We start from the raw sequence: 24,216 nt of genomic DNA, 5'->3' as shown, positions 1-24,216 counted from the left end.
AGAAAATTGTCATACTTTAAATTGGTGACTACATTTAAGCCATTGCTGGATACATATTTCAGTTCTTAAAAAGACAAAGTGTTCTATTGGACTGGCTTACAGCTTATCATAAGGGCAATTGTTCTTGCCTTAACAGGCCTACTTAGGGATGCTGGCCTGTTGGCTATTGCTATATTACTGTGCATAATATTAGCTGTACGTGGAATTCAGAAACCATTAATTTTCAAGATAAATTTAACAACATCCAAGAGCCCCTTTATTTAAAAGATAAATTTAACAACATCCATGAACTATTACCAAGTTTTGTTATTAAACTTGTTAATAGTTCATGTAGCCCCTTTATACAAGGATGAATCGGTAGGCCATACAGATAACAGTAGTCATTGGTCTTGTTTATTTGATAATAGGTAATAACGTATCACTGTTTGATGTTCAAATGGAAGAGCATTATAGATGGCTATATCAATAGACTGCATTCAGTAGTTTGCAAAACAAGAGACATGAAAGTATGTAACTCTTTGGATATTTCAAAGGATGAGTTTAGAAGCCAGATTGCTGATGTAACTTACAACTATAAAGAATTTAGGGAATCTTAAATTATTGGGTATGATAAATGACTCATAAAAATCGTTGATTTGTTACACCACAAACACCTATGCCTTCACTATTAGTGTGCATGCATCATTATTAATTGTTTTGTACAATAATTATTTATCATTGTGGTCATAACAAATACAGCATAGTCTCCCTTCACCTTAAGAACTGTGTCAGTGGCCTTGCCTATTCATCACCTGTTTAGTTACAACCAGTATTAGCAAGAATTTTCCCCTACAAGCATTATGGACTCTAGGGCATATGTGACCGGATTTCTGAAAAGAAGTCTAATAGTATTTCCAGTTGCATATACCTGGAAACCTAAAACTTACCTTGTGAACAAGATATCAGCTTAAAATTTGGTCACAATATACCACTACTGTGAAATGATGACCTTTCAGTAGCTTTCAAGAAAGACTACAATTCCACACCTCAGTCTTAGTTTAAATATTCTCTTGGAAATATGACCTTCCAATGACTTGGAAAGCAACTGAAATTTGACCATTCTTATTACAGATATCACAATACAGCTTCTTTATAACTGCTTTATATACATCTCTACAGAGTTGTAATCTGTTCCCATGCTGGGTCCACCATTGAATATCATTCAACTGCTGTATCCGTATCCAGACTTATTCGATTATATTTCAATTTGTACATTTTTGCATGATTGTCCTCTATTGTACAGTAAAACATGTACAATTATATAGCATAATTACTAGGGACCCACCGGCATAATGTTGAGCATACACTGTAATAGGTGCCTGAAAGCATTGAGCATAATGCTAGCATAATAGTGAGAATGTTTGTGCCATACTATAAATCCTTGCTTGACAAAATACAAAAAGTCTGATATACTCCAACAGAACAGTCAGTAACTCTACTAGAACAATCAGACAACTGACTGTTCTATTAGAGTATGCCAATGAAATATATAGTCTCTACTTCAGCCACTTATTATTTACCCATAAGATGCACAATAACAAACCATAAGAACTGAGGCATAAATGTTGAGCATAATAGGCAAAAAATTTGAGCACTGCTAAAAAGCATAATAGGTAAAATAAAAGGCATAATCGGTGGGTCCCTAATGATTATGTGGAAGCATATTATGTACACTGTATGATTGTATGTGTGCATATGGCTATGTGTTGTATGCATGTACATATTTTGTAGTACTGTATGTACACTGTATGTATATGTATGCACTTTGGGTGTATAGCGTACATGTACAGATGCATTGTCATTGAATTAATCCTTGACTTAAAATTGTACTTTTATACATACTATTAAAAGGCACACATGTATATATATCACATGTAAACATAATCATTTTCATCCTGTCCTGATTCCATGTACTCATATTGCGTTGATGTCGGTATTTCATAATCATTTGCAAGAGGAGATGGCAGTGATTTTTTCAAGTCCAATAACTTTTGATCTGGATCATCACTATCATTAACATAATAATCAGAGTCTGAATCACTGTCATAACATGGACTAGGAGTGCGTGGCAATGACATATAACTTGGGTTGCACTGTACCGACAGGTTCATACTATCAAGAGATGTTGCTTCATCTACATTTGTTGTTGTGTCTACATAACAATTATAAGGATCTTTTACAGTCATGACATTGTATGCAACTATGAATTTTACACTGATTATCTTACAGGGAATTATTTCAGTAGGTAAAATTTTTAGCTGCTGTGCATGCAGTATTTATTTTGCCTATTACTGAAGGTACCTTGGTCACTAAGAGCAAAAAAACTCACACCATTCTTTCACCTACTTCATAAAAGGGCATGGGCTATGTGGTAATCATAAATATCATTAATTTTGGTTGAGAGGTACAAAGAACACACATAATTTATTATCATACAGCTAGTGCAGTAGTACTGTATAATATATTTTGCATGAGAGGATCAAAGTTCCATTGTGTATTGTATTTTCCATATAGTGCCCATTAGGAGTTGTGCAGTAGAATTATATGCGAATGATTGGGGAATACAATACAGCAGGGGGTTTGGCCAGACTGCCAGTAAAGTTATAGCAAATCAATACATAACTTAGCACAATAGCATGTGAAAGCATGCCGACCTAGGGAGGTACATGCTCCTCCAGAAAATTTTTTGAAAACTACCTCTGAAAGTGAATCTGAAAGTGATTTCAACAGTCCATCACAGTATAATCATGTTGTATTAGGGTGACTGCTCTACTAAAGTATGTCGATCTTGAATTTTATGGCTCTAAATATATACCACCTAGGAAAATTTATACATTATACCCTCTGAAATTGAATATGATCCTATTTATTAGAGTAGCTATTATTGCTCACATTTGCTTGACTGCTTTATCAGGGTGATTGTTCTATTAGAGTACCTCTATTTATTATAGTGTAAAATTATTGATGCCCAGACCTGGGCCTGGGTTCTGCTATGCATCTGCAGTACAGTTATGCAGATAGTTGGGCAAATACAGTAAAGTACAGTTATGCATGATTGTAAGGAATAATGAAAGCAAACCCACTCAGACAGCACGACTGATCATGTGTGTGACATTTTTAATCACTAAAACTAGCTACCAGTTGATTCTGTGACTAGAACTAGACTACATGGATAATTACTGATAGTCTGACCACCAAAAATTGAAGTTGTTGAGAAAATGATATGAATACTCCAAGCAAGAAGACCAGGAAGTACAATGTAACACTTAAAGCACTAGAGTAAGTTATCTATTTTCGGACACCACGTATATTTGGACACTCATTCTCACAAACTGCTGGACGGAATCATACGAAAATTGGTGTGTACATACCTTGCTTATAGCCTAACTAGACCTTCAAGTTTGAGCCAAAAAACCTTGTTTGATCATTGTTCTAGGCCAGATCAAAGTCGTCGTTAGAAATTCTGTATTCTCCAACAAAATTCAAGGATTGTCGGACACCAGCCAGTAATCCTACATCAAATACTTCAAAGGCTTTCCAACAACACCATCTATTAGGGCTATATATTCATTAGCTATCAGCAGAGCCATAGTTTATCTCATTTGCAGAAAGCTGTGATCGGAAATAAGTGGGCATGTCACCACCTCTATTCTCTGGTACGAGTTATCAGCTGGTTCTCGTACACCGTTAAACCGAATTGTATGACAATTAATGTGGACATGCTTTACACATAGCCTACCTAAACTTCCTAATTTGGGCCAAAAAGCTTTTATGGTTAGCAAATTAGAGTTGCCATGAGAAAATCTGCATTCTCATTTTTCTTGGATAATAGCCTATGTTTCCTACACCAAATAATTTGACCACTTACTACCAACTCCATCTGTTGGAGCTGGTAATTGGCTATCAGCCGAGCCATAGTTTATGTCTTTCCATCACCTTTATGGATAGTTATGATCGGAAATATGCGAGTGTGTAATGACCTGTATTCTCGGATACATTGTTTCTGTGTTGTATCAATGATGTTGGCTCCAGCTATTTCTAGTGACCATATTTTATGCATTTTTGACTTTAAAAACTTAACATAGCATAAAATGTCGGTGAATTGCCTTTTTGTACCACCAGAATTAGTTGGAGCCAAGATTCAATGAGACAGCACAGAAACAATGTGTCCAAGAATACAGGTCATTACATACTCGCATATTTCCGATCATAACTATCCATAAAGTTGATGGAAAGAAATAAACTATGGCTCTGTTGATAACCCCAATGAACAGCTTCAACAGATTGCGTTGGTAGTAAGTATTTAAATTATTTGGTGTAGGAAACATAGGCTATTATCCAAGAAAAATGAGAATGCAGATTTTTTTTGCAGAAACTGTAATTCATTCTAATTTGCTAATCATAAAATCTTTTTGGTTCAAACTTGGAGGTTTAGGTAGGCTATGTGTAAAGCATATCCAAATTAATTTTCATACGATTTGGTTCAACGGTGTACAAGATCCAGCTGATAACTCATGTCCGAGAATAGAGGTGGTGACATGCCTACATATTTCTGATCACAGCTTTATGCAAATGAGATGAAAAGAAATAAACTATGGCTCTGTTGATAGCTAACGAACAGCCCTAATAGATGGCGTGGGTGGAAATCCTTTGAGGTATTTGATGTAGGATTACTGGCCGGTGTCCGACAATCCTTGAATTTTGTCAGAGAATACAGGACTTCCAACAATGATTTTGATCTGGTCTAGCACAACAATCAAACACGCTTTTTAGCTCAAACGTGGAGGTCTAGTTACGTTATATGCAATGTATGTCCACACCAATTTTCGTATGATTCCGTCCAGAAGTTTGTGAGAACGAGTGTCCGAGTATATATGGTGTCCGAGAATAGATAGCTTACTCTACCTACGTATGCTTGTGTGTACAAAACTTGAGGCAAATATTATAGCACTCAGCTTCACCTCATGCTGTGTTAGCCTCTTGACATACCCCTTGTGCTGTATTTTCCGTACACATGCATGGTGGTGCTTTAACTATAACATAGAAGAGATGATAAAGATTTGTACTTCTTGTCAAGAAGGTATCACCTCAAACACAACCCCACTTTTCTGCCATGACAGCTTGGCAGTATTGGTTAGACATAACCAAGGTCAACCAAACTTTCAGATGCTTGCAACAGGCTTTAATTGAATATTCTACTACATAACTGACTCCTCAGCACAACTAAGGAAAATACTACTGGCTTGATTTCTTCACTATTCCATGTCGCTTAGGTGCCTTTTCCCTACTGCAGCAACTACTGTACATGGGTGTATTATGGATTTATATACTCAAACCTACACTGTAGGTGTTGACTTACAAATGTGGATTCACCAGCTATAATAATGTTACAAAAATGTAAACAAGTACAAGGAATTTTAATTTGAGTAGAGATCATAGAAATTGGTGCTGAAATGAATCACAATTTTACTAATCAAATAGTAGTGAACAAAATGACTGATTATTCGATTATTGTTCAAGCTTGAATAAGCTCTGACATCTTTGTTGGACAGTAAAGTAAAGCATGAGAGCTATTTCTATCTCTTAAAGTCTTTCAGTATGAATAAGCCATTTTGTTCACAATTCCAATTTTATTGGTTGACTTTATACAGTTTACTGAAGTGCTAACAAATATTCAAATGGTGTGTTAACAAATCTAATAATGCCATGATGACCACAGAGTAGAATATCAGAATAATCGTTTCAACACAAATAGAAATGGAAAATATTGGGAGTTGCAGCTATACTGTAGTGGTAGAAAATATATAGTTCAGCCATGGCTAACAAGCTAGATATGCATACTATATAATTATCAGTGTTCACTGGTTGTGCACTAGTATAAGTGCAGCTATATTATGTAGATGACCTTCATTAATTTATTTTTAATCCTACTTGAATATTTATGATTTTTTCTTGAACTTGACTTTAAATTTAAACTACAGCTTCATGTTGTGTTCAAAATTACACTGCATAATTATTCTTATCATCTACCCCAACTTAAGCCCCTACATTATACTATGTGATCGGATCTGCAAAAAGGGGTCTTATACCTTTCCAAATTTCCAACTTTGACGAGTCATAACTCATCATGTGTTTAATCCATTGTCTTACAATTGCATCCAGGAACAGTGCTATTTTACGAGTGTAATGTGACCAAATTGCAGGTTGGTACCATACTCCCACGTAAAGTTATGGATTGCCAAGTACATGCAATTGGAAAGGCTATAAGACGCCTTTTCGTAGATCCAGTCACCTATATACATTGCATAAAAATTGCATTTTCACCAGCTATAAACACAATACACACTGTCACATGTAGTGTACCTTTTTGACATGGCTCATCATTATCTTGGTAAATGTGATCTACTATACATTTACAAAGGTTTTCTAAATCTGGTCCAATAAAATGGAAATGTCCATTGAGGTCAGAATCCCTAAAAGAATATTATACAATGATTTCAGAGTTGTTCACCTTTTAGAAATCTACTGACTGTTGATGCACTGTAAACTTTATTAGAGATGACATGTAGAATTAAATTTTTTTAGATGGTGAACAACTCTGATTGTTTCTGTAAGTTTATCAACTAATAGAACAAAGCAATTATGTACATAGTATGTATTGCAATGCTATTGCAATATTTATGTGCTTTGTAATTGGTTGAGCAAAAAGCAGGCATGTTTGCAAGACATGTGTTTCGCTAATAAAAAAAACATTTTAAAATGAGGGATAAAGTATAGACGTGTCACAAAGACAATTAGGCTTATTTAATTGCTTCAGCACAGTGAAATAAGAATTAGAGCAATAAAACCTATAATCTTTGTTTCTTTCTCGTAGGAAACTTGAGTCATTTGTGATATGATATGCTGTATATAGTAAAAGTGTTTTTCATTCTTTATTCAAGGTTGGTGCTCACATGGATATAATTACGTATATAGAAAAAGCTTTATACCTTAATATCATGTGAACACACTAAGCCAAGTTCCGGTGCCTTTGTATGTAATTTTAACTGGTTAATTAAGAGCCTGTAATGTATTCCTATTGTTCCAACTGTCTATAGTGAATTTTAAGGTATACAGACAACTCAAAATGTGACTGGATTTTGGAAAAACGATCCATATTGCACATTAGAAGTTTTGAGATAAACGGTTTTAAAGAATTCAAGCCAGCATAACTCTCCAAGGATAGCAAGCACGCGTATGAAATTTACACAAAAGATGCATCAATCTATTACCTTTCAGGCCACTTCCAGTACTTGTAGCTGCTTGTAGAGTTTCCCACCAAATAAGATAGAAAATCTGAGCAGTTGGACGAGCGAAGTAGTATCACGAGTGCTCACAAAGGGGCGAAGAGGGTGGGGGTGGAGGGTGGTGGGATGGGAAAGGGTTAGATCTCAAAATGGAGGCAGACCACAATTGGAGTCCAGAGACGAGATTACAGGGTTGTGCTGGCTCCTTAGTGGCTGATATGTAGCAAAATCCACAGAAAAAACGTCTGGCTAACATTATCAGGCTGTCCACCAGTAAACCACTGGTTCTTGCCAAGCCAGGTCCTTCACAAGTCCTAACACCGCCACTCGAGCTCTACACATCATCCCGAAAAGACGTCTGTTGAAACCAGCCTCAAAGTAGTTTGAGTGGTACTGAGTGTCAAAACTACTAGTACAATAGTGTAGCTATCCACTGGAGGTGTTAGTTTGATTTTGCCTGATGTGGGATTTGGATTGGTTTAAAATCTGGTCACAAATAACAATAAAGAAATGAAAGAAAATTCAATACATGATAGGTTTTTGCTCAACCATTTATACTATTGTGCATTAATTGTCAAATGATGGAGTTTGATACAACGTTAAACTATTTTGATCTCGCTCACTTGTACCAGCTGTATAGCATTATGCTGTCATACGCAGCCTAACAATAAATCAAACAATAAATCATTTTTAACATACCATTAATTGTGACCCAGTCTGGGAAAACTGGGCTTATTGCCTAATTAAAAGTGTCGAGAAACGCCGGTTTTAAGTATTTAGTGTGATGTAGCTCGCCAATGGTTGAAGCTATGTGTACCAAATTTTCACATGTTTACACCAATTCCTTACCTTCCAAAGCATCCACTGTGCAAGTAGCCAACAACTAAGTTTCCTGCCATTTTAGATAGTTTTTAAACTGAGGTTGACTGTATCAGGCAAGCTGCAAAATGGGTGGGAGGCGGGGGACCTGGATGTTGGGCAAGATGGTATTCAAAAATTGAAAAGGAAGGAGTAGGGATGAATTAGGTCACGTTTTGGGCCACTGAGGTCTCAAAATTGGCTAAAATGAGAGGAAATTCACAGCAGAGGTACTTATTCAACACCACAGAGCTGTACAGCTACATACAGTCATTCCCAGGCTGACCAGAGCTCCATTAAGGCCCCACACCGCACATACAGATCGCTACTAGGCTTGGGAAAAGCAGCCAGCAAAACCAGACCACTCAAGTCTAGCTGATTTTGATTGTGGAATTAGATAGTTTATTCATGTAGCTTTGTGTCCTGGGTGAAAAATCGAATCCGCTGACATGAGTGATAAGACCGGTTTTCTCAGACTGGGTCACAATTTTGTTTAACTACAGTACCTTCCCTTCCACCAATATGGAGGAACAAGTACTGGAACTGTTAAAATCATGGGAATAAAAGTGGCTATTCCAGTCAGTATCTAGAAAAAGTGTCCAATCAAATAATTATGTTTGTCAGCCATTTATGCAGTTATGCTTTAAGCGAAACACAAGCACTGAAAGTAAAGCAAATATGGCAAAACTGAATTAATTGTACTGTAGCTGTAGACAGTAATACATATCATAAATATATTCCAGGAATTACAGTATTGAATATCTATACTAAACAGCCATGCTGTAAAAAAGAAGCCCCCAAAATGCCAGGGTTAAAAAAGATGCAAAATCCAAGAAGAAATGGCTGTGATGGTAGGTTAGCCTGAGGTATGTTCCTGCACCATTGTTGGCAGGTTTTGATAAACCTAATTTTTGCCATTTTTGGCAACTCCAAAAGCTACCAAAACTGGTAACTTCAAAAGCTACCAAAATTGGCAACTTCAAAAGCTGCCAAACTGGCAACTTTTAGAGCTGCTTCAAAATGTATCACTAGCAGCTTTATGTTATTTCCAAACGTGGCATAAATTCCATGTCATTTTATAGTTGCAAAAGTATCTTTTAATTGTGGGATTCAGTTTGGGGTTTTAAAACTGGAAGCTTTAATAGCTACCAAAATTGGCAAGTTTATAAGTCCAAACTTGGTAGGTTTATAAAATTTCCAAAATGGGCAAGTTCTGTAATTACCAAAATTGGAAAGTTTCATAATATCCAGTGTTGATAAGCTTATAATTTCCAAAATTGGTAAGTTTGATTTTCCAACATTGGCAAGTTAGAATTTCCAAGATTCCATTATTGGCATGAAGTAGGCATGCCAAACTTGGCAATAAAAACAATAATTATAACATATTATTTTCTTGCCAAAAATGGAAACTCAAACCCACAATCAATGGTTACACACACTACTATACAAGTAAAACCCAATACCTTCCAATTTTTGGATATTGCAAGATGCTTGTGAAAGAAATTGAAGCACTTACTGGTTCCATGACATAGCTGTGTATACTCTCCTTAGCTTGCCAAGGAAAATATGTTGCTCTATTTTTTTGCAATAATTCAGATCCCACATGATGCCAATGTTGGAAATAAGGGGGGTTACGAATTATTGCCAAATTTGACAAAAAAGGTCCTGCAAATTTGGGCTTAAAAGAGCCAGTTCAGGAAGCTTGGTAACTTTTACATTAATTTTGTTGTTGTCACAACTTTGAAGTTGCATTTCGTAAATTTCCAACAACGGAAAAATAAAATTCTTTACATTGCCAGACTTTGCCTTTTAAGGGTGTTCCAACTTGGCAATAACCCAAAAGCTGCAAAATATGGAACCCAATAGATTGACAAAAATGGCAACATGTTGGATCTACATTTGGTAAAATATGGACAATGCTGATTCAGAATTTACCAACATCTGGGGTAAGCCTAATTTTGTGGCAAAATATGATACCGAATGTTGCCAAAACTGGCAAAAAGCAGGTTTATCAAAACTTGCCAAAATTGGCTATTGAACATGCCTGGCTAATGGCAACATTTTTGACTATGACAATTCAGGCGGATTTGTGTTGGATCCTCCAAGTTTCACTAGGATTCAGCACCAAATTCACCCAAATTGTCGTAATTAACTATTTTGCCCATCACAGCCATTTCTTGGCTGCCCAAGGCTTTTTGGGGGCCGAACCCTTTTTACAGCTCGGCTGTTTTGGTACGGATATCATTGTAAATAGATTGTTGGGGCTTATTTTTACCTATATTTTTTTCTTTAGTGCAGAAAGGAGGAAAGAATCTAGAGCAAACATATTATTTGTGCAGTGGATAATATTGCTTTTTGCTTTAAATTGTACAAATTAATTTTGTTACTACTACTGTACATTGCATGAACTTTTGGTTGGCTTGCTTTTAGCTGAACCCTCTACAGGGGCAACTCATTTATAGCTGTTCTCTACTAGGTGGCTTGTACCAGAATTCTCTACTGGGTGACTTTTTTGTTGAACTCTATAAGGGGTGACCTGTTTGTAGCTAAACTCTCTACTGGGTGACCTACAGTAGAGCTGAGCTCTCTACAAATGAGTTGTTCATAACTGATTCTATACCAAGTGGTTTTATTAGTTGACCATTCTACTGGGCAATTTGTTTGTTGCTGAACACTCTAAAGGGTGACTTGTTTGTGGCTGATCTCTCCACAAGGGAAGTTGTTTGTAACTGAACTCTCTACTGGGTGACTTATTGTAGTTGGATTCCTTACAGGGTGACTTGTTCATAACTGAATTCTCCACAAGGTGATTTATTTGTATATAGCTGAACTCTCTACTGGGTGACTCTTTGGTGGCTGAACTCTCTACTGGGTTATTTGTTTGTAGTCGAACTCCCTGCTGAGTAACTTGTTTGTAGCTGAACTCACTAAAGGGTTACTTGTTTGTAGCTGAACTCACTAAAGGGTTACTTGTTTGTAGCTGAACTCAATAAAGGGTTACTTGTTTGTAGCTGAACTACCTACAGACTGACTTGATTTTGCTGAACTGCCTACAAGGTGATTCGGTTGTAGATAATCTCTCTACAGGATTCAGATGAAATCCCTACAGGATGACTTATTTGTAACTGAACTGCATACAGGGTAACTTTTTTGTAGCTGATTTCTCTACAGGGTGACCTGTAGGTAGCTGAACTCTCCTTAATGTGATTTGTTTGTATGTAGCTGAACCTATAGGGTGACTTTTTTGTTGATGAACTCTCCACCAGGTGACTTGTTTGTTACTAAGCTCTCTATAGGGGAAATTACTTGTTGCATAGATGAACTCTTTGCAGAGTAACTTGTTACGTACTAGTTGAATGCTTTAAAAGAGTAAATAATTACTAATAGTGCTGAATGCTCTAACAGGATGACTGTACTTTACTACTAGAGTATGTATCTCAACTACACATAGTTTGGATTTTGCATCATAAATCAATGGATTTTAATCCGATTCTTCTATACTACTGAAAGGCCTTTCTATTGTGAGTAATTCAACTACACACAATTTTCAGCTCATTCCCTTAAGTGGTTTGCCTGGTACATAGGCACAAAAACTGATGTACTTTTATTCAGGGAACTCATGATTGCATAATCATTGGTTATATCTCTATGGTCTTTTCACGATTCCTTTCAAACCACCAAAAAGCACTCCTACAACAGTTAACCTACTTGATGCAGTAAACCTGATTCTTTTTTACGTGAATAATTGGTCATAACTCATAAAGGTTTCACCAGATTTGTAATAAACTTGATACTGAAATTCACTTTTTTAGGTGTACCACATTTAATTGTGATTGGATAACACATTTGTGTATTATAACAGTTTTTGCAAAGTGTGCGAAGAGAAGAAAAAACAGATCACTCATATCCCGTAAATAGCAGAGGTGATTTTATTCAAATTTGGTATGTGAGCTCCCTACCAGGGAGGCATCACTACTGTAAATTTCATTGCAATCCATGGAGCTACATATGTGTAAAAACCATGTTACTTTCTTCCTGTCAATATGCTCACAGTGTGGTGTGCCGACTCCTTGGGTTGCTACTGTGTGTCAATATTGTTAAATTTGTGGTGAAAGTCTCAGTTTACGTATGACTACAGGTGTTAGGCACTGTATGTGAACACGCATATCTATACATACTGTACAGTACACAACTGACTAACTTTCCAATGATTATCTCTATTTCTTGGACAACTCGTTTGTGTACTCGGTAAGCATAAAACGTAGATATATCCCAGCTCCAAGCAACATCTTCTAAATCATTATGAGCAGTCCTGTATCCATTGATCTTATCAGAGTGAACTTGTAACAAATATGTAGCTGGCTTGATAGCATCATTGGTGCTCTTAACTAGCTGGACCAAATAGCGTTCTAAACAGAAATTTCAATACATCTGAATGGATTATTATGGTGTAGAATGGTGCATTGTTTGCTAATTACAATTATTGTGTATATGTGCCATTCTCAATTGTAGCAACTTTTGTACGATGCTAGTCTTGGTATGTAGAGTATTCAAAACATACATAGTGCCTAACTTCTCTGCATCATAATTATACAGTAAACTAGACTGTTATTACACACTCATGCTTTCCACTAGGGCTGAGCAATACTGCCATTTTAGTATCACGATCGATACTAAAGCCACTATTCACGATACTGAATAGTTCACGATACTTACAAATAAGTCAATCATAGCTGGTGCTACATACGTAGCATATTGCTCAGCATTCCTGCAGGAAGTCCTTATAGGTGATAGCAAACTAGCCACTTATCAACCTTGTTTACAGTAACAGTTATTGTAACACATGCTTTGAGGTTGTTATGGTGTTCACACCTCTCTGCAGGGGAAACCAGATGGGTGGACTTTATCATTTACAAGGATTCTTAGCCTAGTACTGCATAACAAATGGATTTTTAATGACAGTAATGTACAGCATGGTATCACGATAGTTAATAACAAAATATCGCGATATCGATACTTTCAAAATATCGCGATATATCGCTAAACGGTAGTATCGCTCAGCCCTACTTTCCACTTGAACTTTCTGAATGCCACAGTAGTCAAACTGTCAAATTTCTAATAATAAAAGTAATTCTATTCCACTGAAGTCCTACAGTGGAACCTCAGTTATATCGGACCCCACTTATCCGGATTCTCGGTTAATTACAGAAATGACTGCTCTATTAGAGTAGTGACTGTTCTATTAGTGTAGTTGAAAATAATGATATTTAAAAAAATTGATTATGCTATTTTAATGTTATTTATACACAATTTCAGAGATACAGACTTCTCAGACTTATGGACCACCTCTGGTCCCAAGGGGTCGGATAACTGAGGTTCCACTATACATCAAAGTAACACTTTGGGAGTATATGATAGGAATGGTTAAAATCCAGTGCATATTATTATTATGGAAGACAACATAATATTAATTTTACACATTCACTTGAAAGAAGTGCAATCAAAGCAAATTGAAGCCTTACACATTATAAAACTACATATTCAGCAAAAATTGAAGCCATACAAACTTAGGATAACTTCCTAATAAATAAATGAACAGACTTTACAGGGTCTGCAGATTGCTACTGCAACTTTAGAAAATGGTATGCATAATATGTTTTGATCTTTGGAGGATAATGAGGTATTTAAAATCCACTAAGAGACCTGCTAGTAGGTTCTTAAAATGGCTAGAAACCTGCTAGCAGAAAGACCTCAAGCATTACAAATTTCATTTGATTTGCAATGCTCCCTCCAAGCATATTCAGGCTGATAGCCTGCAGTGGGTGACCAGTCACCCAGGCCAACATGTGGTTAACCACTCTATTCATTTTATATGCATGTCTAAAGGAATTCGATTATGGGATGTACAATCTAACGTTGCACATACGTTTGTTACGATGAACGGAGAAGTCCAGAAATATCACGGAAATTCTGTTTAATGCCCATCTGTTTCTAGAGTGTGTTGAGGCTGTTTTTGTCTTCTATTTAACTATGGATGGACTTTTTAAAGACTGTTTACATCTTCTATTAAACTACGGATGGACTGTTTTAAGGCTGTTTTCGTCTTCCATTAAACTATGGATGGACTTTACTAATACCTAAATGGGAAAGCTTACTTGTAGAAACGTTATTTTGCACTACGTGTATGTGAGTGTGGTTTATATTTGAAACCATGCCTGCTCTTTCGTGCTACTGTGGTGCCACTGAAGGCATAACCTGTGGCAGCGGTAGCGAGTGCCTATGGCGTCACAGGAGTGTAAAGAACACATGTGTCGAAACTTGTCTGGATTTATACGATGGGAATGAGTTGCTAACCCAGCTCAACATTATCGATCAATGCCGTTTCCCAGCTGTGTCAGATCCAAGTCAAATTTGTTAAAGAAAGCGGCACGAGCTTTGATTTTTTCAGCACTTTGACAAAAGCATGTTCAGTCTTCCGCTATTATTTTAACAGTGTGTGACGATTTCAGAACAACAGTCCCACAATGACTCCACTTATATGCCCATATAAAATGCATACATTTTCTAAGTCAGTTAGAGACCACACCCTCAGATCTTTGTGGATTTTAAAAACCTCACTTCGCTCGGTTTTTAAAATCCATGAGGATACTTGAGCTGGTTTCTAACCTACATGTAGACAACAAACAGTGTGGATTTCTATAGGCATAACAGTAACATTTTGTATGGAAGGTGATAAAAATGATAGATCTGAGGTCGCTACTATAAAACTACAAATTCAGCAAAAACTGAAGCCATACACATTTGACTTGTTTATCGACACATTGCTTGTGAACTTGACTGCTTCAAGGTGTGGTAGTTAAACTCCACCTGCACTCACAGAATATCTAGTTATCTAAATCTCGGCCTTGGCTTTGCCTCAGCCTCGGGTTGCTAACAATGACATCCTACTCATGGTGGGGTTTAACTATGACATATTAAATACTTTGCACATTAAACAATAAGAGTCCACATACTGTAATCTAGAGAAGCCAAAATTTAACAATCAATACTAACTGTGACCTGCTGAACGAAAACCAGGCGTTTTTGTAAATTATGCAATAAAAAATATTGAAATATTATAAACTGGATAAAAATTGTACGTGCTACATAAAATATTACACATGTACTAATCACTTTCGTATGTATTGAAACAAAGCTCAAATCTAGAAAACCTGTCATCATTGCATTGCTGCATTTATGGTCTTTTTCTTTGTCCGCATTAAGCCATACTGTCAAAATACTATACGTACCTTAATCAATTTGCCAGTTCATGGTGAACTAACTACATATCAAAAAGGTGAAGCTGGCTTTTGGGTTTTTTGGGAAAAAGCCCAAACCTACTTTAGGTCTATAAATTACAGTAAATGTTAAGCCAATAATAATAATACACAAATACAGTACTGTTGTTCACTACACAGCCAAATTTAAAAAAAATGTCTTGACAAGATAACAATTTGACTTACTTGTTGCATGTGATAATTTTTCCATCCATGTTGCCAAACTGGTATGTGATTTAAAAGACAGCCAAAGAGAATGTGAAGCAAATACTATTGCTAAGATATGAGGTTTTCCAGGTAGGTGAATTTTCCTCAAAATCATTATGTCATTTAGTGGCTCACAGATTACATTCTTGCCATTTGGTGATCTCAGCCACTGTTCTTCAGTTTTACAATACTTCATCGTGGAGTTCTCTGGGATACTTTCAATTGTAATAGCTACCCAACGCTTTTGCCATTTCTAACACAAGAAATTCATCCAACAATTACATACTAACTGTATACACATTATACATAATGACACAAACATGTATTATTATAGTGATGATAATACATAGTTGTACTCCAGGCAAGTACAGAAAATTGGTAGGTACTGTAGACCACAGGGTTCTACACAATTTAGTAATCTTAAAAGGCCCTGTAGTAGTGTTTAATCAGGCACTACTGTACCTCAGACACTATTATAGGCACGAGCTCAAGGATTTCTGTTATTATGTTGGCCCCAGTGGTCTAAAGTCTAAAATTCATGTACAGTAGATACACTGTAGTTGTTGTGTTGTTGAAAGCTGCTTGTAACAGACAAATGACAGCTCTACCAGTGTTAGTGCATGAAAATGGGTCTAAGTAAGCAAATATGAAATGTATGGGTCAACGTTGAAACCGGGTCACTACTGCTGACCCGGATGACCCACTGACCCGGATAGCAATCCGGGTCAGACCCGGATGTGAACCGGATGTGACCCGGATTAATCAAAGCCTAGACGTGTTTCGGCTAGTCTCGGGTGAGCGAACGAGTCTACATTTTGAGCGTTCGATTCGTGTTGAGTAAATATTGCAACTTCAGCCTAGCTGTAGGTTGAACACCAAAAAAAAAAAAAAAAGGTCTTCACCTACTGACAATAGCTACCCCTCACCATAGATACCCTCAGTTTCATGCTACATACTGCACTTACTAACAAATAGGCATGGCTGAGCATATGTTGGTAATGCGATAAGTGGGCGTGGCTCACGAAAGAGCTACGCGATAGCGTTTATAAGTTCCACGTCGTCAAACAAACAATTTCGTTTCTCACGTGATCCAATCCGGGTCAGACCCGGATAAATTGTAAACCGGGTCAGACCCGGATGACCCGGAGAAATTGTGACCCGGATGACCCGACCCGGTTTCAACGCTGGTATGGGTCTAGGTAATTTTGACATCTCCACAGCAGGATCTCACACCAAGTGTCTAGAAATTAAAATAATTTACACAGATTAAACTTTGTAATCATAACTAAAGACTCCACATTATACTATGTAAAATAGCTATGGTACCATTCAAATGCAATGTCATCTCACGGGATGAATACTCGCAAGCAAAATGGGTGCTTTGCCCTTTAATTCATAGTAATGAGTTTGTTTAATCACTCACACTCTCGCAAGAATACATTGTGTTTGAGCGGTACTATATGCAACACATTGCAATGGGACCAGTGTACACGTGTGTGCAGCATGTACTCTTGTCTTTTTGTATAGGGATAAGGGAAAAATTAAAATAGCAACACTATATGTACATAAAAGTTGTTTTCTCTGGTTCATTAATCATTAAGGTGCCTCAGAAGTTCTCATTCTGTCTCCAGGAGTCCCCTGCCATTGATATTGCTGTTGTTGAGGAAAGGCTGACTCCCCACTAATCTCTAGGACAGTAGGTTTCTACTTAGGTGATGTTTTTGTAGTGTTTAGGTCACTTCTTTAAAAAGGGACATGAAGGTGGAAGGAAGTGAATGTTATTTGGGCCGGTATGAAATACTTAGGTCTCGAGATTCAAATCCCTGCCTCTCTTTTCTACTTATTATCGAACTTAACATACTAGGTGAACTACTCAACAAATGATAGCCAATAAAGGCTAAATAAAGATTTATTGAGCCGTAATTACCAACAATATCACATTAAGTACTTTGCATTGGTAAAGGGCTTATAATTATTTTAACGAACACCTATAACTTCTCATCACAACAACCCACGTACTTCCAGTTTGGGTCATTCAATAGGAGAGACATTGCTCTCCTTGAGTCCCAAGCTTTAAGTAAATCGGACCAGCAGACCTCAGCTTATGAGTGAAACAGTAGTACCTATAACAACCCTGGCACCAGTCTAACCTGAATAACCCGTGAACAGCATATGCAAATTCCTATCACAGGTTGTTATCCGGTGGTTTGAGATCCCAAAGAAACCTCATAATTCCCCAGTATTGGTAAGTGACTGTTTGAAAATTGATCACTGAGTGACATACTTGTGTTAGAGGAGTGATAGAAGCTCTACGTTTTCATGCATAACTTGCAATCACTGTGATTTACATACAACTTGGTACCCAGAGAGACAAAAGGCTGCTCTGCTGAATAGTCCAAACTGGAAGTCTGTGTGTTGTTGTGGTGAGGAATTATAAGCGCTTAATGAAATGTGTTCATGAGTTACGATAGCACCAACAGCTAATTGAAAAAAAAATGTTACTGCTGTCCAACACCAGAGGCTAGATGTGCAAAATGAGCAGAACACTGAACATACAGCGAAACCTGTTAATCAAGACACTGGACACCTGCATAATCTGGATACTTTTGGTCAGTCCCAAGGTGTCCTCAATACACAGGTTTCACTAGTAGCATAGATCCTTTAGCTATGCACAAGGGGAGTATGCATACTAACTGCTACTGTACCTTACTTTCTTATTCCCACAAATATACAGTTACAACACAATCACATCTAACCTTAAGTTTTTTGTCAAATTTGGGAGAGGCTAGGGGAGAGGCTCGGGGAGAGGCTTTTGGCGATGGTAGGAGTTTCTTTACCTTTTGATCATCAAACCACACTTTGCGCAGTCTCACGTAGTCGCACAATGATTGGCCAGTTGTGATCTTTTCTTTGTCAAGTGGTTTAGCCATTTCAGTGATTGATTTTGACTTATAACCAATCTTGTGAAGACTATATCATGGTAGAGTGTCGCATACGGTACGGCGACCTCCGTTCGGACAAGTTTGTTCTACACTGCTCAACCAATCAGGCTTCTAGTAGCTTTTCTCTTCAGGGTATCACTTCAGACGTCTTTCCCACTAGAGTAATCTACACCTTAAGTCTACACTTACAGACACGCAGATTTGAGGGCGTGTCATAAAAACCGGACATAATTTCTGAGCTTTCACGAATTTCCGGAGTCCCATAATTTCCGGAGACCCATAATTTCCGGGTTTCTGGAGACATAATTTCCGGGTTCCTTCATATTATACTTGCATACACGCAGCTATCACCACAAACATCCATGCCACGCCGCCACGGGCGGCACGAGGGTTGGACAACTGTTATAGGTGGACAACCCAACTGTTATAGGTGGATAGGTGGACAGTTGTCCAATTCACCGACCAATTTTCGGTAGTTGCATTTCTAAACAATAAAATTGCACTTGCTATAATTTTACTAGCTACAGGGCAGGTTTATTACTAGTCGCATGCATGAAATATGCGCTTAGTCATCCTTGAGGTGTTGTCAAATCCCCTACTATGGGGGTGGGACATAGTGGGGATTTGACAGCCAATTTTGCCCCACTAGTGGGGAATTTGACACCACGATTTGTCAAATCCCCTGTATTCCCCCACCCACCCCCGGGGGTGGGGGGGTGGGGCATGAAATTGACAAGTGCATTATAGTGGCAAAACACTCACTTTTACCTCTCTTAACTTTATCACTTGAAACTGCAACCCCAACATCTTTATCATGCAATAAGCGCCCCTATAAAATCGTTTTCAGCTATTACATCTACCATAGTTACAAATTGCACTTCTAAATGTCTATTGGTAAAGATTTAACACTGCATGAAAAGTGATTATTTGTTTGAAATATTACTACTAGCAATATGTAGCAAGACTGATTCAGAAGCTACTGCTATAGTAGCTACCATACAGGCTCCAGAGCGAAACCTCTTTTTAAAAGTCTACTGCCCCTGGGCATCAATGGGATGGTCACTAAAAAATCTACTTAGAATTAATGTAATTTCAGTTGTACAATGGGTAAATTACAACACAATAGATACACTCTGTTATTTACAACTTTTGCTGAATAGAGATATATAGCTATACACACCATTCATACTCATCATTTATATTTATTATTATATTTATTACTGTGCAGCAATGAAAAGATTATAACACACAGGTGTGATCATAAAAGTTACTTAAATTATTACAAAACTCATTAGGGGTAGAGGAATTAATTACATCAGCAGGGAGTTGGTTCCATAATTTGATGGTTGATGGGAAAAAGGAAAATTTGTATTCATCAATTAGAGTCATTGGTTGGTGATAGTAGCCACTCCTTAAACTTGAAAGTTTATGGGTAAGATCATCTGTAGGCACAATCAAATATCCGTTAATTATTTTGTAAAAAGTACTTAATTTAGCTTGGGTTCTTCTTGCCTGTAACAATGGTAGATTAAGAGAAGACAGCATGTTAGTAACACTTGAATATCTTGAAAAGTCATTAAAGCAAAATCTAGCAGCAGTTCTCTGGATTGATTCTAGCTTGTTTATATTCAACAAGGTGTGGGGATCCCAAGCAGACGCAGCATATTCAATGATTGGACGAACCATAATCTTGAAACAATTACATTTAATGTGATTTAGGTATGTATAAACAGTTTGCCAGTTGCACGATGACTCGATGAGCACTATTTTGATTATGCAACCTTTTCACTATTTATTACAGTGTCATCATGCAGCAGAAAGCCAAAATTAAAGTCTATAGCTATATAGAACTGGGATTCTATAGAATAATTTTGTAAAGACCAGGCTTTACAGGCTCCTTGAGCCTCCTTCCCCTGTACACTTAATACTACACAGTGGAGGAAGGGAAGGAATTGGTGTAAAACGTGTGAAAATTTGGTACACACGTAGCTTCAACCATTGGCGAGCTACAACACACTAAATAAAACCAGCGTTTCTCGATACTTTTAAATAGGCGATAAGACCGGTTTTCCCAGACCGGGTCACATAATTATGGTGTTATGAACCTCGTGAATTTACTAAACCGGTTATTGGATTGGATATTGACAGGTTACTGTCTGATTGTAAATTAACAGACACTATGGTACTCAACATGCCTATTGGAAGCCTTAGGGTGGTACCAAAGAGACCATCAACATCCTGCCTTACAATAACAGTTACCATAATTTGCTATTTTTTCATTGTAAAATAATTTTCGTATGCAAAACTTGTACAAAAATTTCTTACACGAAATTGTTTCATAATATCGAACTACTCTAATACAGCAGTCATTCACGTAAATCATACGAAAACATTTTTACGCTAAAAAATTTATCACGAAAATAATCACATATTTACATGTGCTTTGAGGGGGTAGTTGGAATAGGCGGATACGGTTGGACACGGACACACACGTGGACACAGACACAAGCATTTTTAATAATACACTTTTACATTTGTTATTTTAATACCCAACATTATCTGTACAGTGGTCTTTGCTTCCAGACACAGGGATTGTCTTTGTGTAGCACTTATCCATTTATTAGCGTATGTGTGGAGGATAGGCCAGTACGCTACAGAGTACCATACATCATATACTGTTGTACACACACTATAGAAATCTAATGCATATTTACAGAGATTCGGCTGGCATGCCCCAACTTAGCCTCACAAGCCAGGATCATAGTAGGTAGGTGCCTGCGCCTTATACTGAAAGCTGTGGGCTCCTGGATCTGGCCTTCAAGAGTAAACTAGGATGGATCTCTACAGTTACATAACTGCTTTAGATTTCTGGAGTATTTGTACAACAATACATGGTCTATATAACACTTGTATATAACGTGTAGCCAATTCTCTGCACATGCGCCTATAAATGATTAAGCGTTATGCGAAGATCATGTCTGGGAATAGAAGCGAAGACTATTGTACAGAACAACATTAGGCATGAAAAATTAACTGATGTAAAGTATATTTTGAAAGTGTCCACATCCATGTCCATTGTACATTCATATGCGCCTTTTTCAACCACCCACTTTAATGTTATGTTGCGATATTAACACTTATCAGCAGTGGTAATTTATGGTTTACCAGGTGGGTGGGCAATACTGATTTAAAGGATTTTAAGCCAAGATATGACTTGACGTGGACAACACCAGTTAATAAATGGTTTTTTGATACCGGTTCACAACACTACCATTTTGAAAACAATCTTCGTATAATTGTATTATACTGTACATGTATACTGTACTTGTATACAATTGTTTAATGACATTATTGTATAAATTACTTTTTGTAGGTGAAGGCGATGATTTTGATAAAATGCTAAAAATACTGGAGAAAGCTAATGCTGCTGTGGACACTTTGTATTAGCTGTGTGTGTATTCAGTGTTTATGTGTTATGAGAATTCAGTGTAACTGCATGATGTGTAATTAAACTTTTGTCATTAATGTGTACTCCCTATATTTAACCTTAACTGTAATACTGGTATAGAATAGTTATATGATTTTCTGTGGGTATTACAGTATATTAATTTTAAAGGCACAGTGTAACTGTGTAGGTATACATGACCATCATAATTATTGCTTAAGGAAAAGCTCTGGAACACTTGGTTCGCCCAAATTTATTGGGAAGATGTCAAAAAATTATATGTCAAAGTTATATTTCATTTGTACACTGTATTTACTCCCTAAGGTGCAGTACCTTTTGCTTAAAATAAAATTTTAGTGAATTTTGAATTGAAATGACTAACTTTAAATTAGAGCATTTGACTGCTATATAAGTATTTTCGATCCTGTTGCATTATTTCAAGTTTGGCAAGGGTTGAATTTGTTGTAACAGACTAACAATAATTTTGACAACATATTATTATTAATGCTTTACAATGACAGCAACTTGCAGTGGATGACAGAAAAGCTATGCTCTTAACTAACATTAGGCCTGAGTCAAACATACTCAAAATTTTGCCAGGGATTTCCCTAAATTTTCACCTATCATGCTCCTTAGTTTTCCCATTTATGCTCCTAGCAACATTTGTATTACAATTGTCTTAAAACATGAATGCTCTATTAGAGTATTTCACTACAAAGTGACTGTTCTATTAGAAAGTATGGGTCTAAGGAGCTATATGTGTACAGTGCATTTGAGTGCTCTATTGCAGTTTCCACTGACTGCTCTGTTAGGGAGCATCAATCTATTTTCATGGAAATATCTCTCCATAATGCTGGCATAGCACTTGAGCCTATTGTGCTTGTTATTGTCCTGGAATATTTGACACAGGCCCTAACCAACATGCTTTAAACAACAGATACAAAAAATCATCTGTTACAATTATCATTCCAATGATCACAGCCTGTTTTCTATGATATTTAATTCAAAATTGGAAATATTTACTGTTTTAGAAAGTAGTAGCCCTACAAACAGAGTTAATGCTACTGTTGATTGGATGCAAGTATGATCTACTGTATATACAAGCAGAGAAATAACTTTTTTTTCAAATTGTACTAGTAATATCCAACAAAAGTTAACAACTCTTGATTAACACCAATGACAACCCCATACAATGCACTACTAACATGCAACAATTTCAGACAATACTGTATTATTAGCTGTACTGAAGTTACTGTACAGCTATTACAATGACAAAAACATTAGGTTCATTTTATGTAGAAAAAGTGGCACTGAAGAGAAAGTAATTGACCTACAAACTCATACCACACACTGACAGATGTGTGAACTCATTGTTGGTAAGGGTGCCGGTGACAACTTTTATTGAGCAGAGGAGTACTGAGTTATGCATTACAGTATGGTGCCAATCATTGTGAATGGATAACTGTGATTGCTAGCCATTTCAGTATTAAAGTGTTTTGGCATTCTTCTTGTAACTTATACCAAGAATTAATCCACGTAGCTTTTAAGTGTAAATTGATAATCTTGCAAGGATCCAGAGGACCTGATGAGAGATTATAATTCTATTAGTGACCAGGTAAGTACATGACAGTGTATTTGGCCCCAAATACCATACTCAGAAAATTTTAAAGTTCCTCTATAACAATCAAGCTCACGTGATAATAGTTGGCCTCTAATGTGAGGCAAGGATGTAGTCCCATTGGGTGAGCATTTTGTGAGCCAAACATTATACAATATGGAGTAATTTGTTAACTTCTTGTGGTTTGCACTATAATATAAGAAATGTGCAGTAGAATGCATGCAGGCTTGCCATAGCATCGTACAAACTTCATCATAATCTTAAGCTAGATTAGCTCATGACTAATCACTGTGCAGCATCAAGTAGCAACTCTTGATCCCTTACATTGCTAGTCTAGCAGTATATAGTAGTACCATTATCCAGCTGGATTAAGTCTCAGGCTGTAAGATTACCTGGAACAATGAGTAATGTCGTTGGAAATAAAATTAATTAAAGGAGAGCTAATAATACATGACAGTGTAGCTGGGAGGGTATTGTTTCTAGGGAGGGAAATACACTTACCTGA

General features: G+C 36.9%; 1 protein-coding gene across 1 annotated transcript; it reads right to left on the bottom strand.

Annotated features, from left to right (window-relative positions):
- Positions 1 to 1,834: 1,834 nt before the first annotated feature.
- On the bottom strand, positions 1,835 to 18,864 carry LOC136249950 (uncharacterized). The gene is made up of 5 exons (XM_066042085.1): positions 18,463 to 18,864; positions 15,686 to 15,959; positions 12,385 to 12,592; positions 6,403 to 6,512; positions 1,835 to 2,191 (listed from the first exon to the last, which is right to left on the bottom strand). Exons 1-5 carry the CDS (start codon positions 18,634 to 18,636, stop codon positions 1,908 to 1,910), a joined length of 1,050 nt encoding a protein of 349 aa, XP_065898157.1. The 5' UTR covers positions 18,637 to 18,864; the 3' UTR covers positions 1,835 to 1,907.
- Positions 18,865 to 24,216: the final 5,352 nt, after the last annotated feature.

Source organism: Dysidea avara, chromosome 1, assembly GCF_963678975.1.
Source record: "Dysidea avara chromosome 1, odDysAvar1.4, whole genome shotgun sequence".
Classification (NCBI taxonomy): domain Eukaryota; kingdom Metazoa; phylum Porifera; class Demospongiae; order Dictyoceratida; family Dysideidae; genus Dysidea; species Dysidea avara.
The sequence above is the reverse complement of the archived record's forward strand: the minus strand, read 5'-3'. Positions and strand labels throughout refer to the sequence as shown.

What these genes read in the sequence shown, in the direction of transcription:
- LOC136249950 (XM_066042085.1), bottom strand. Translation starts at nt 18,636, where the DNA reads ATGGCTAAACCACTTGACAAAGAAAAGATCACAACTGGCCAATCATTG. An exon ending in AATTTGACAAAAAACTTAAG is followed by an intron (nt 15,960 to 18,462) that starts GTTAGATGTGAT and finishes TTCTTGTGTTAG; the next exon opens with AAATGGCAAAAGCGTTGGGT. An exon ending in AAAATTATCACATGCAACAA is followed by an intron (nt 12,593 to 15,685) that starts GTAAGTCAAATT and finishes ATTTCTGTTTAG; the next exon opens with AACGCTATTTGGTCCAGCTA.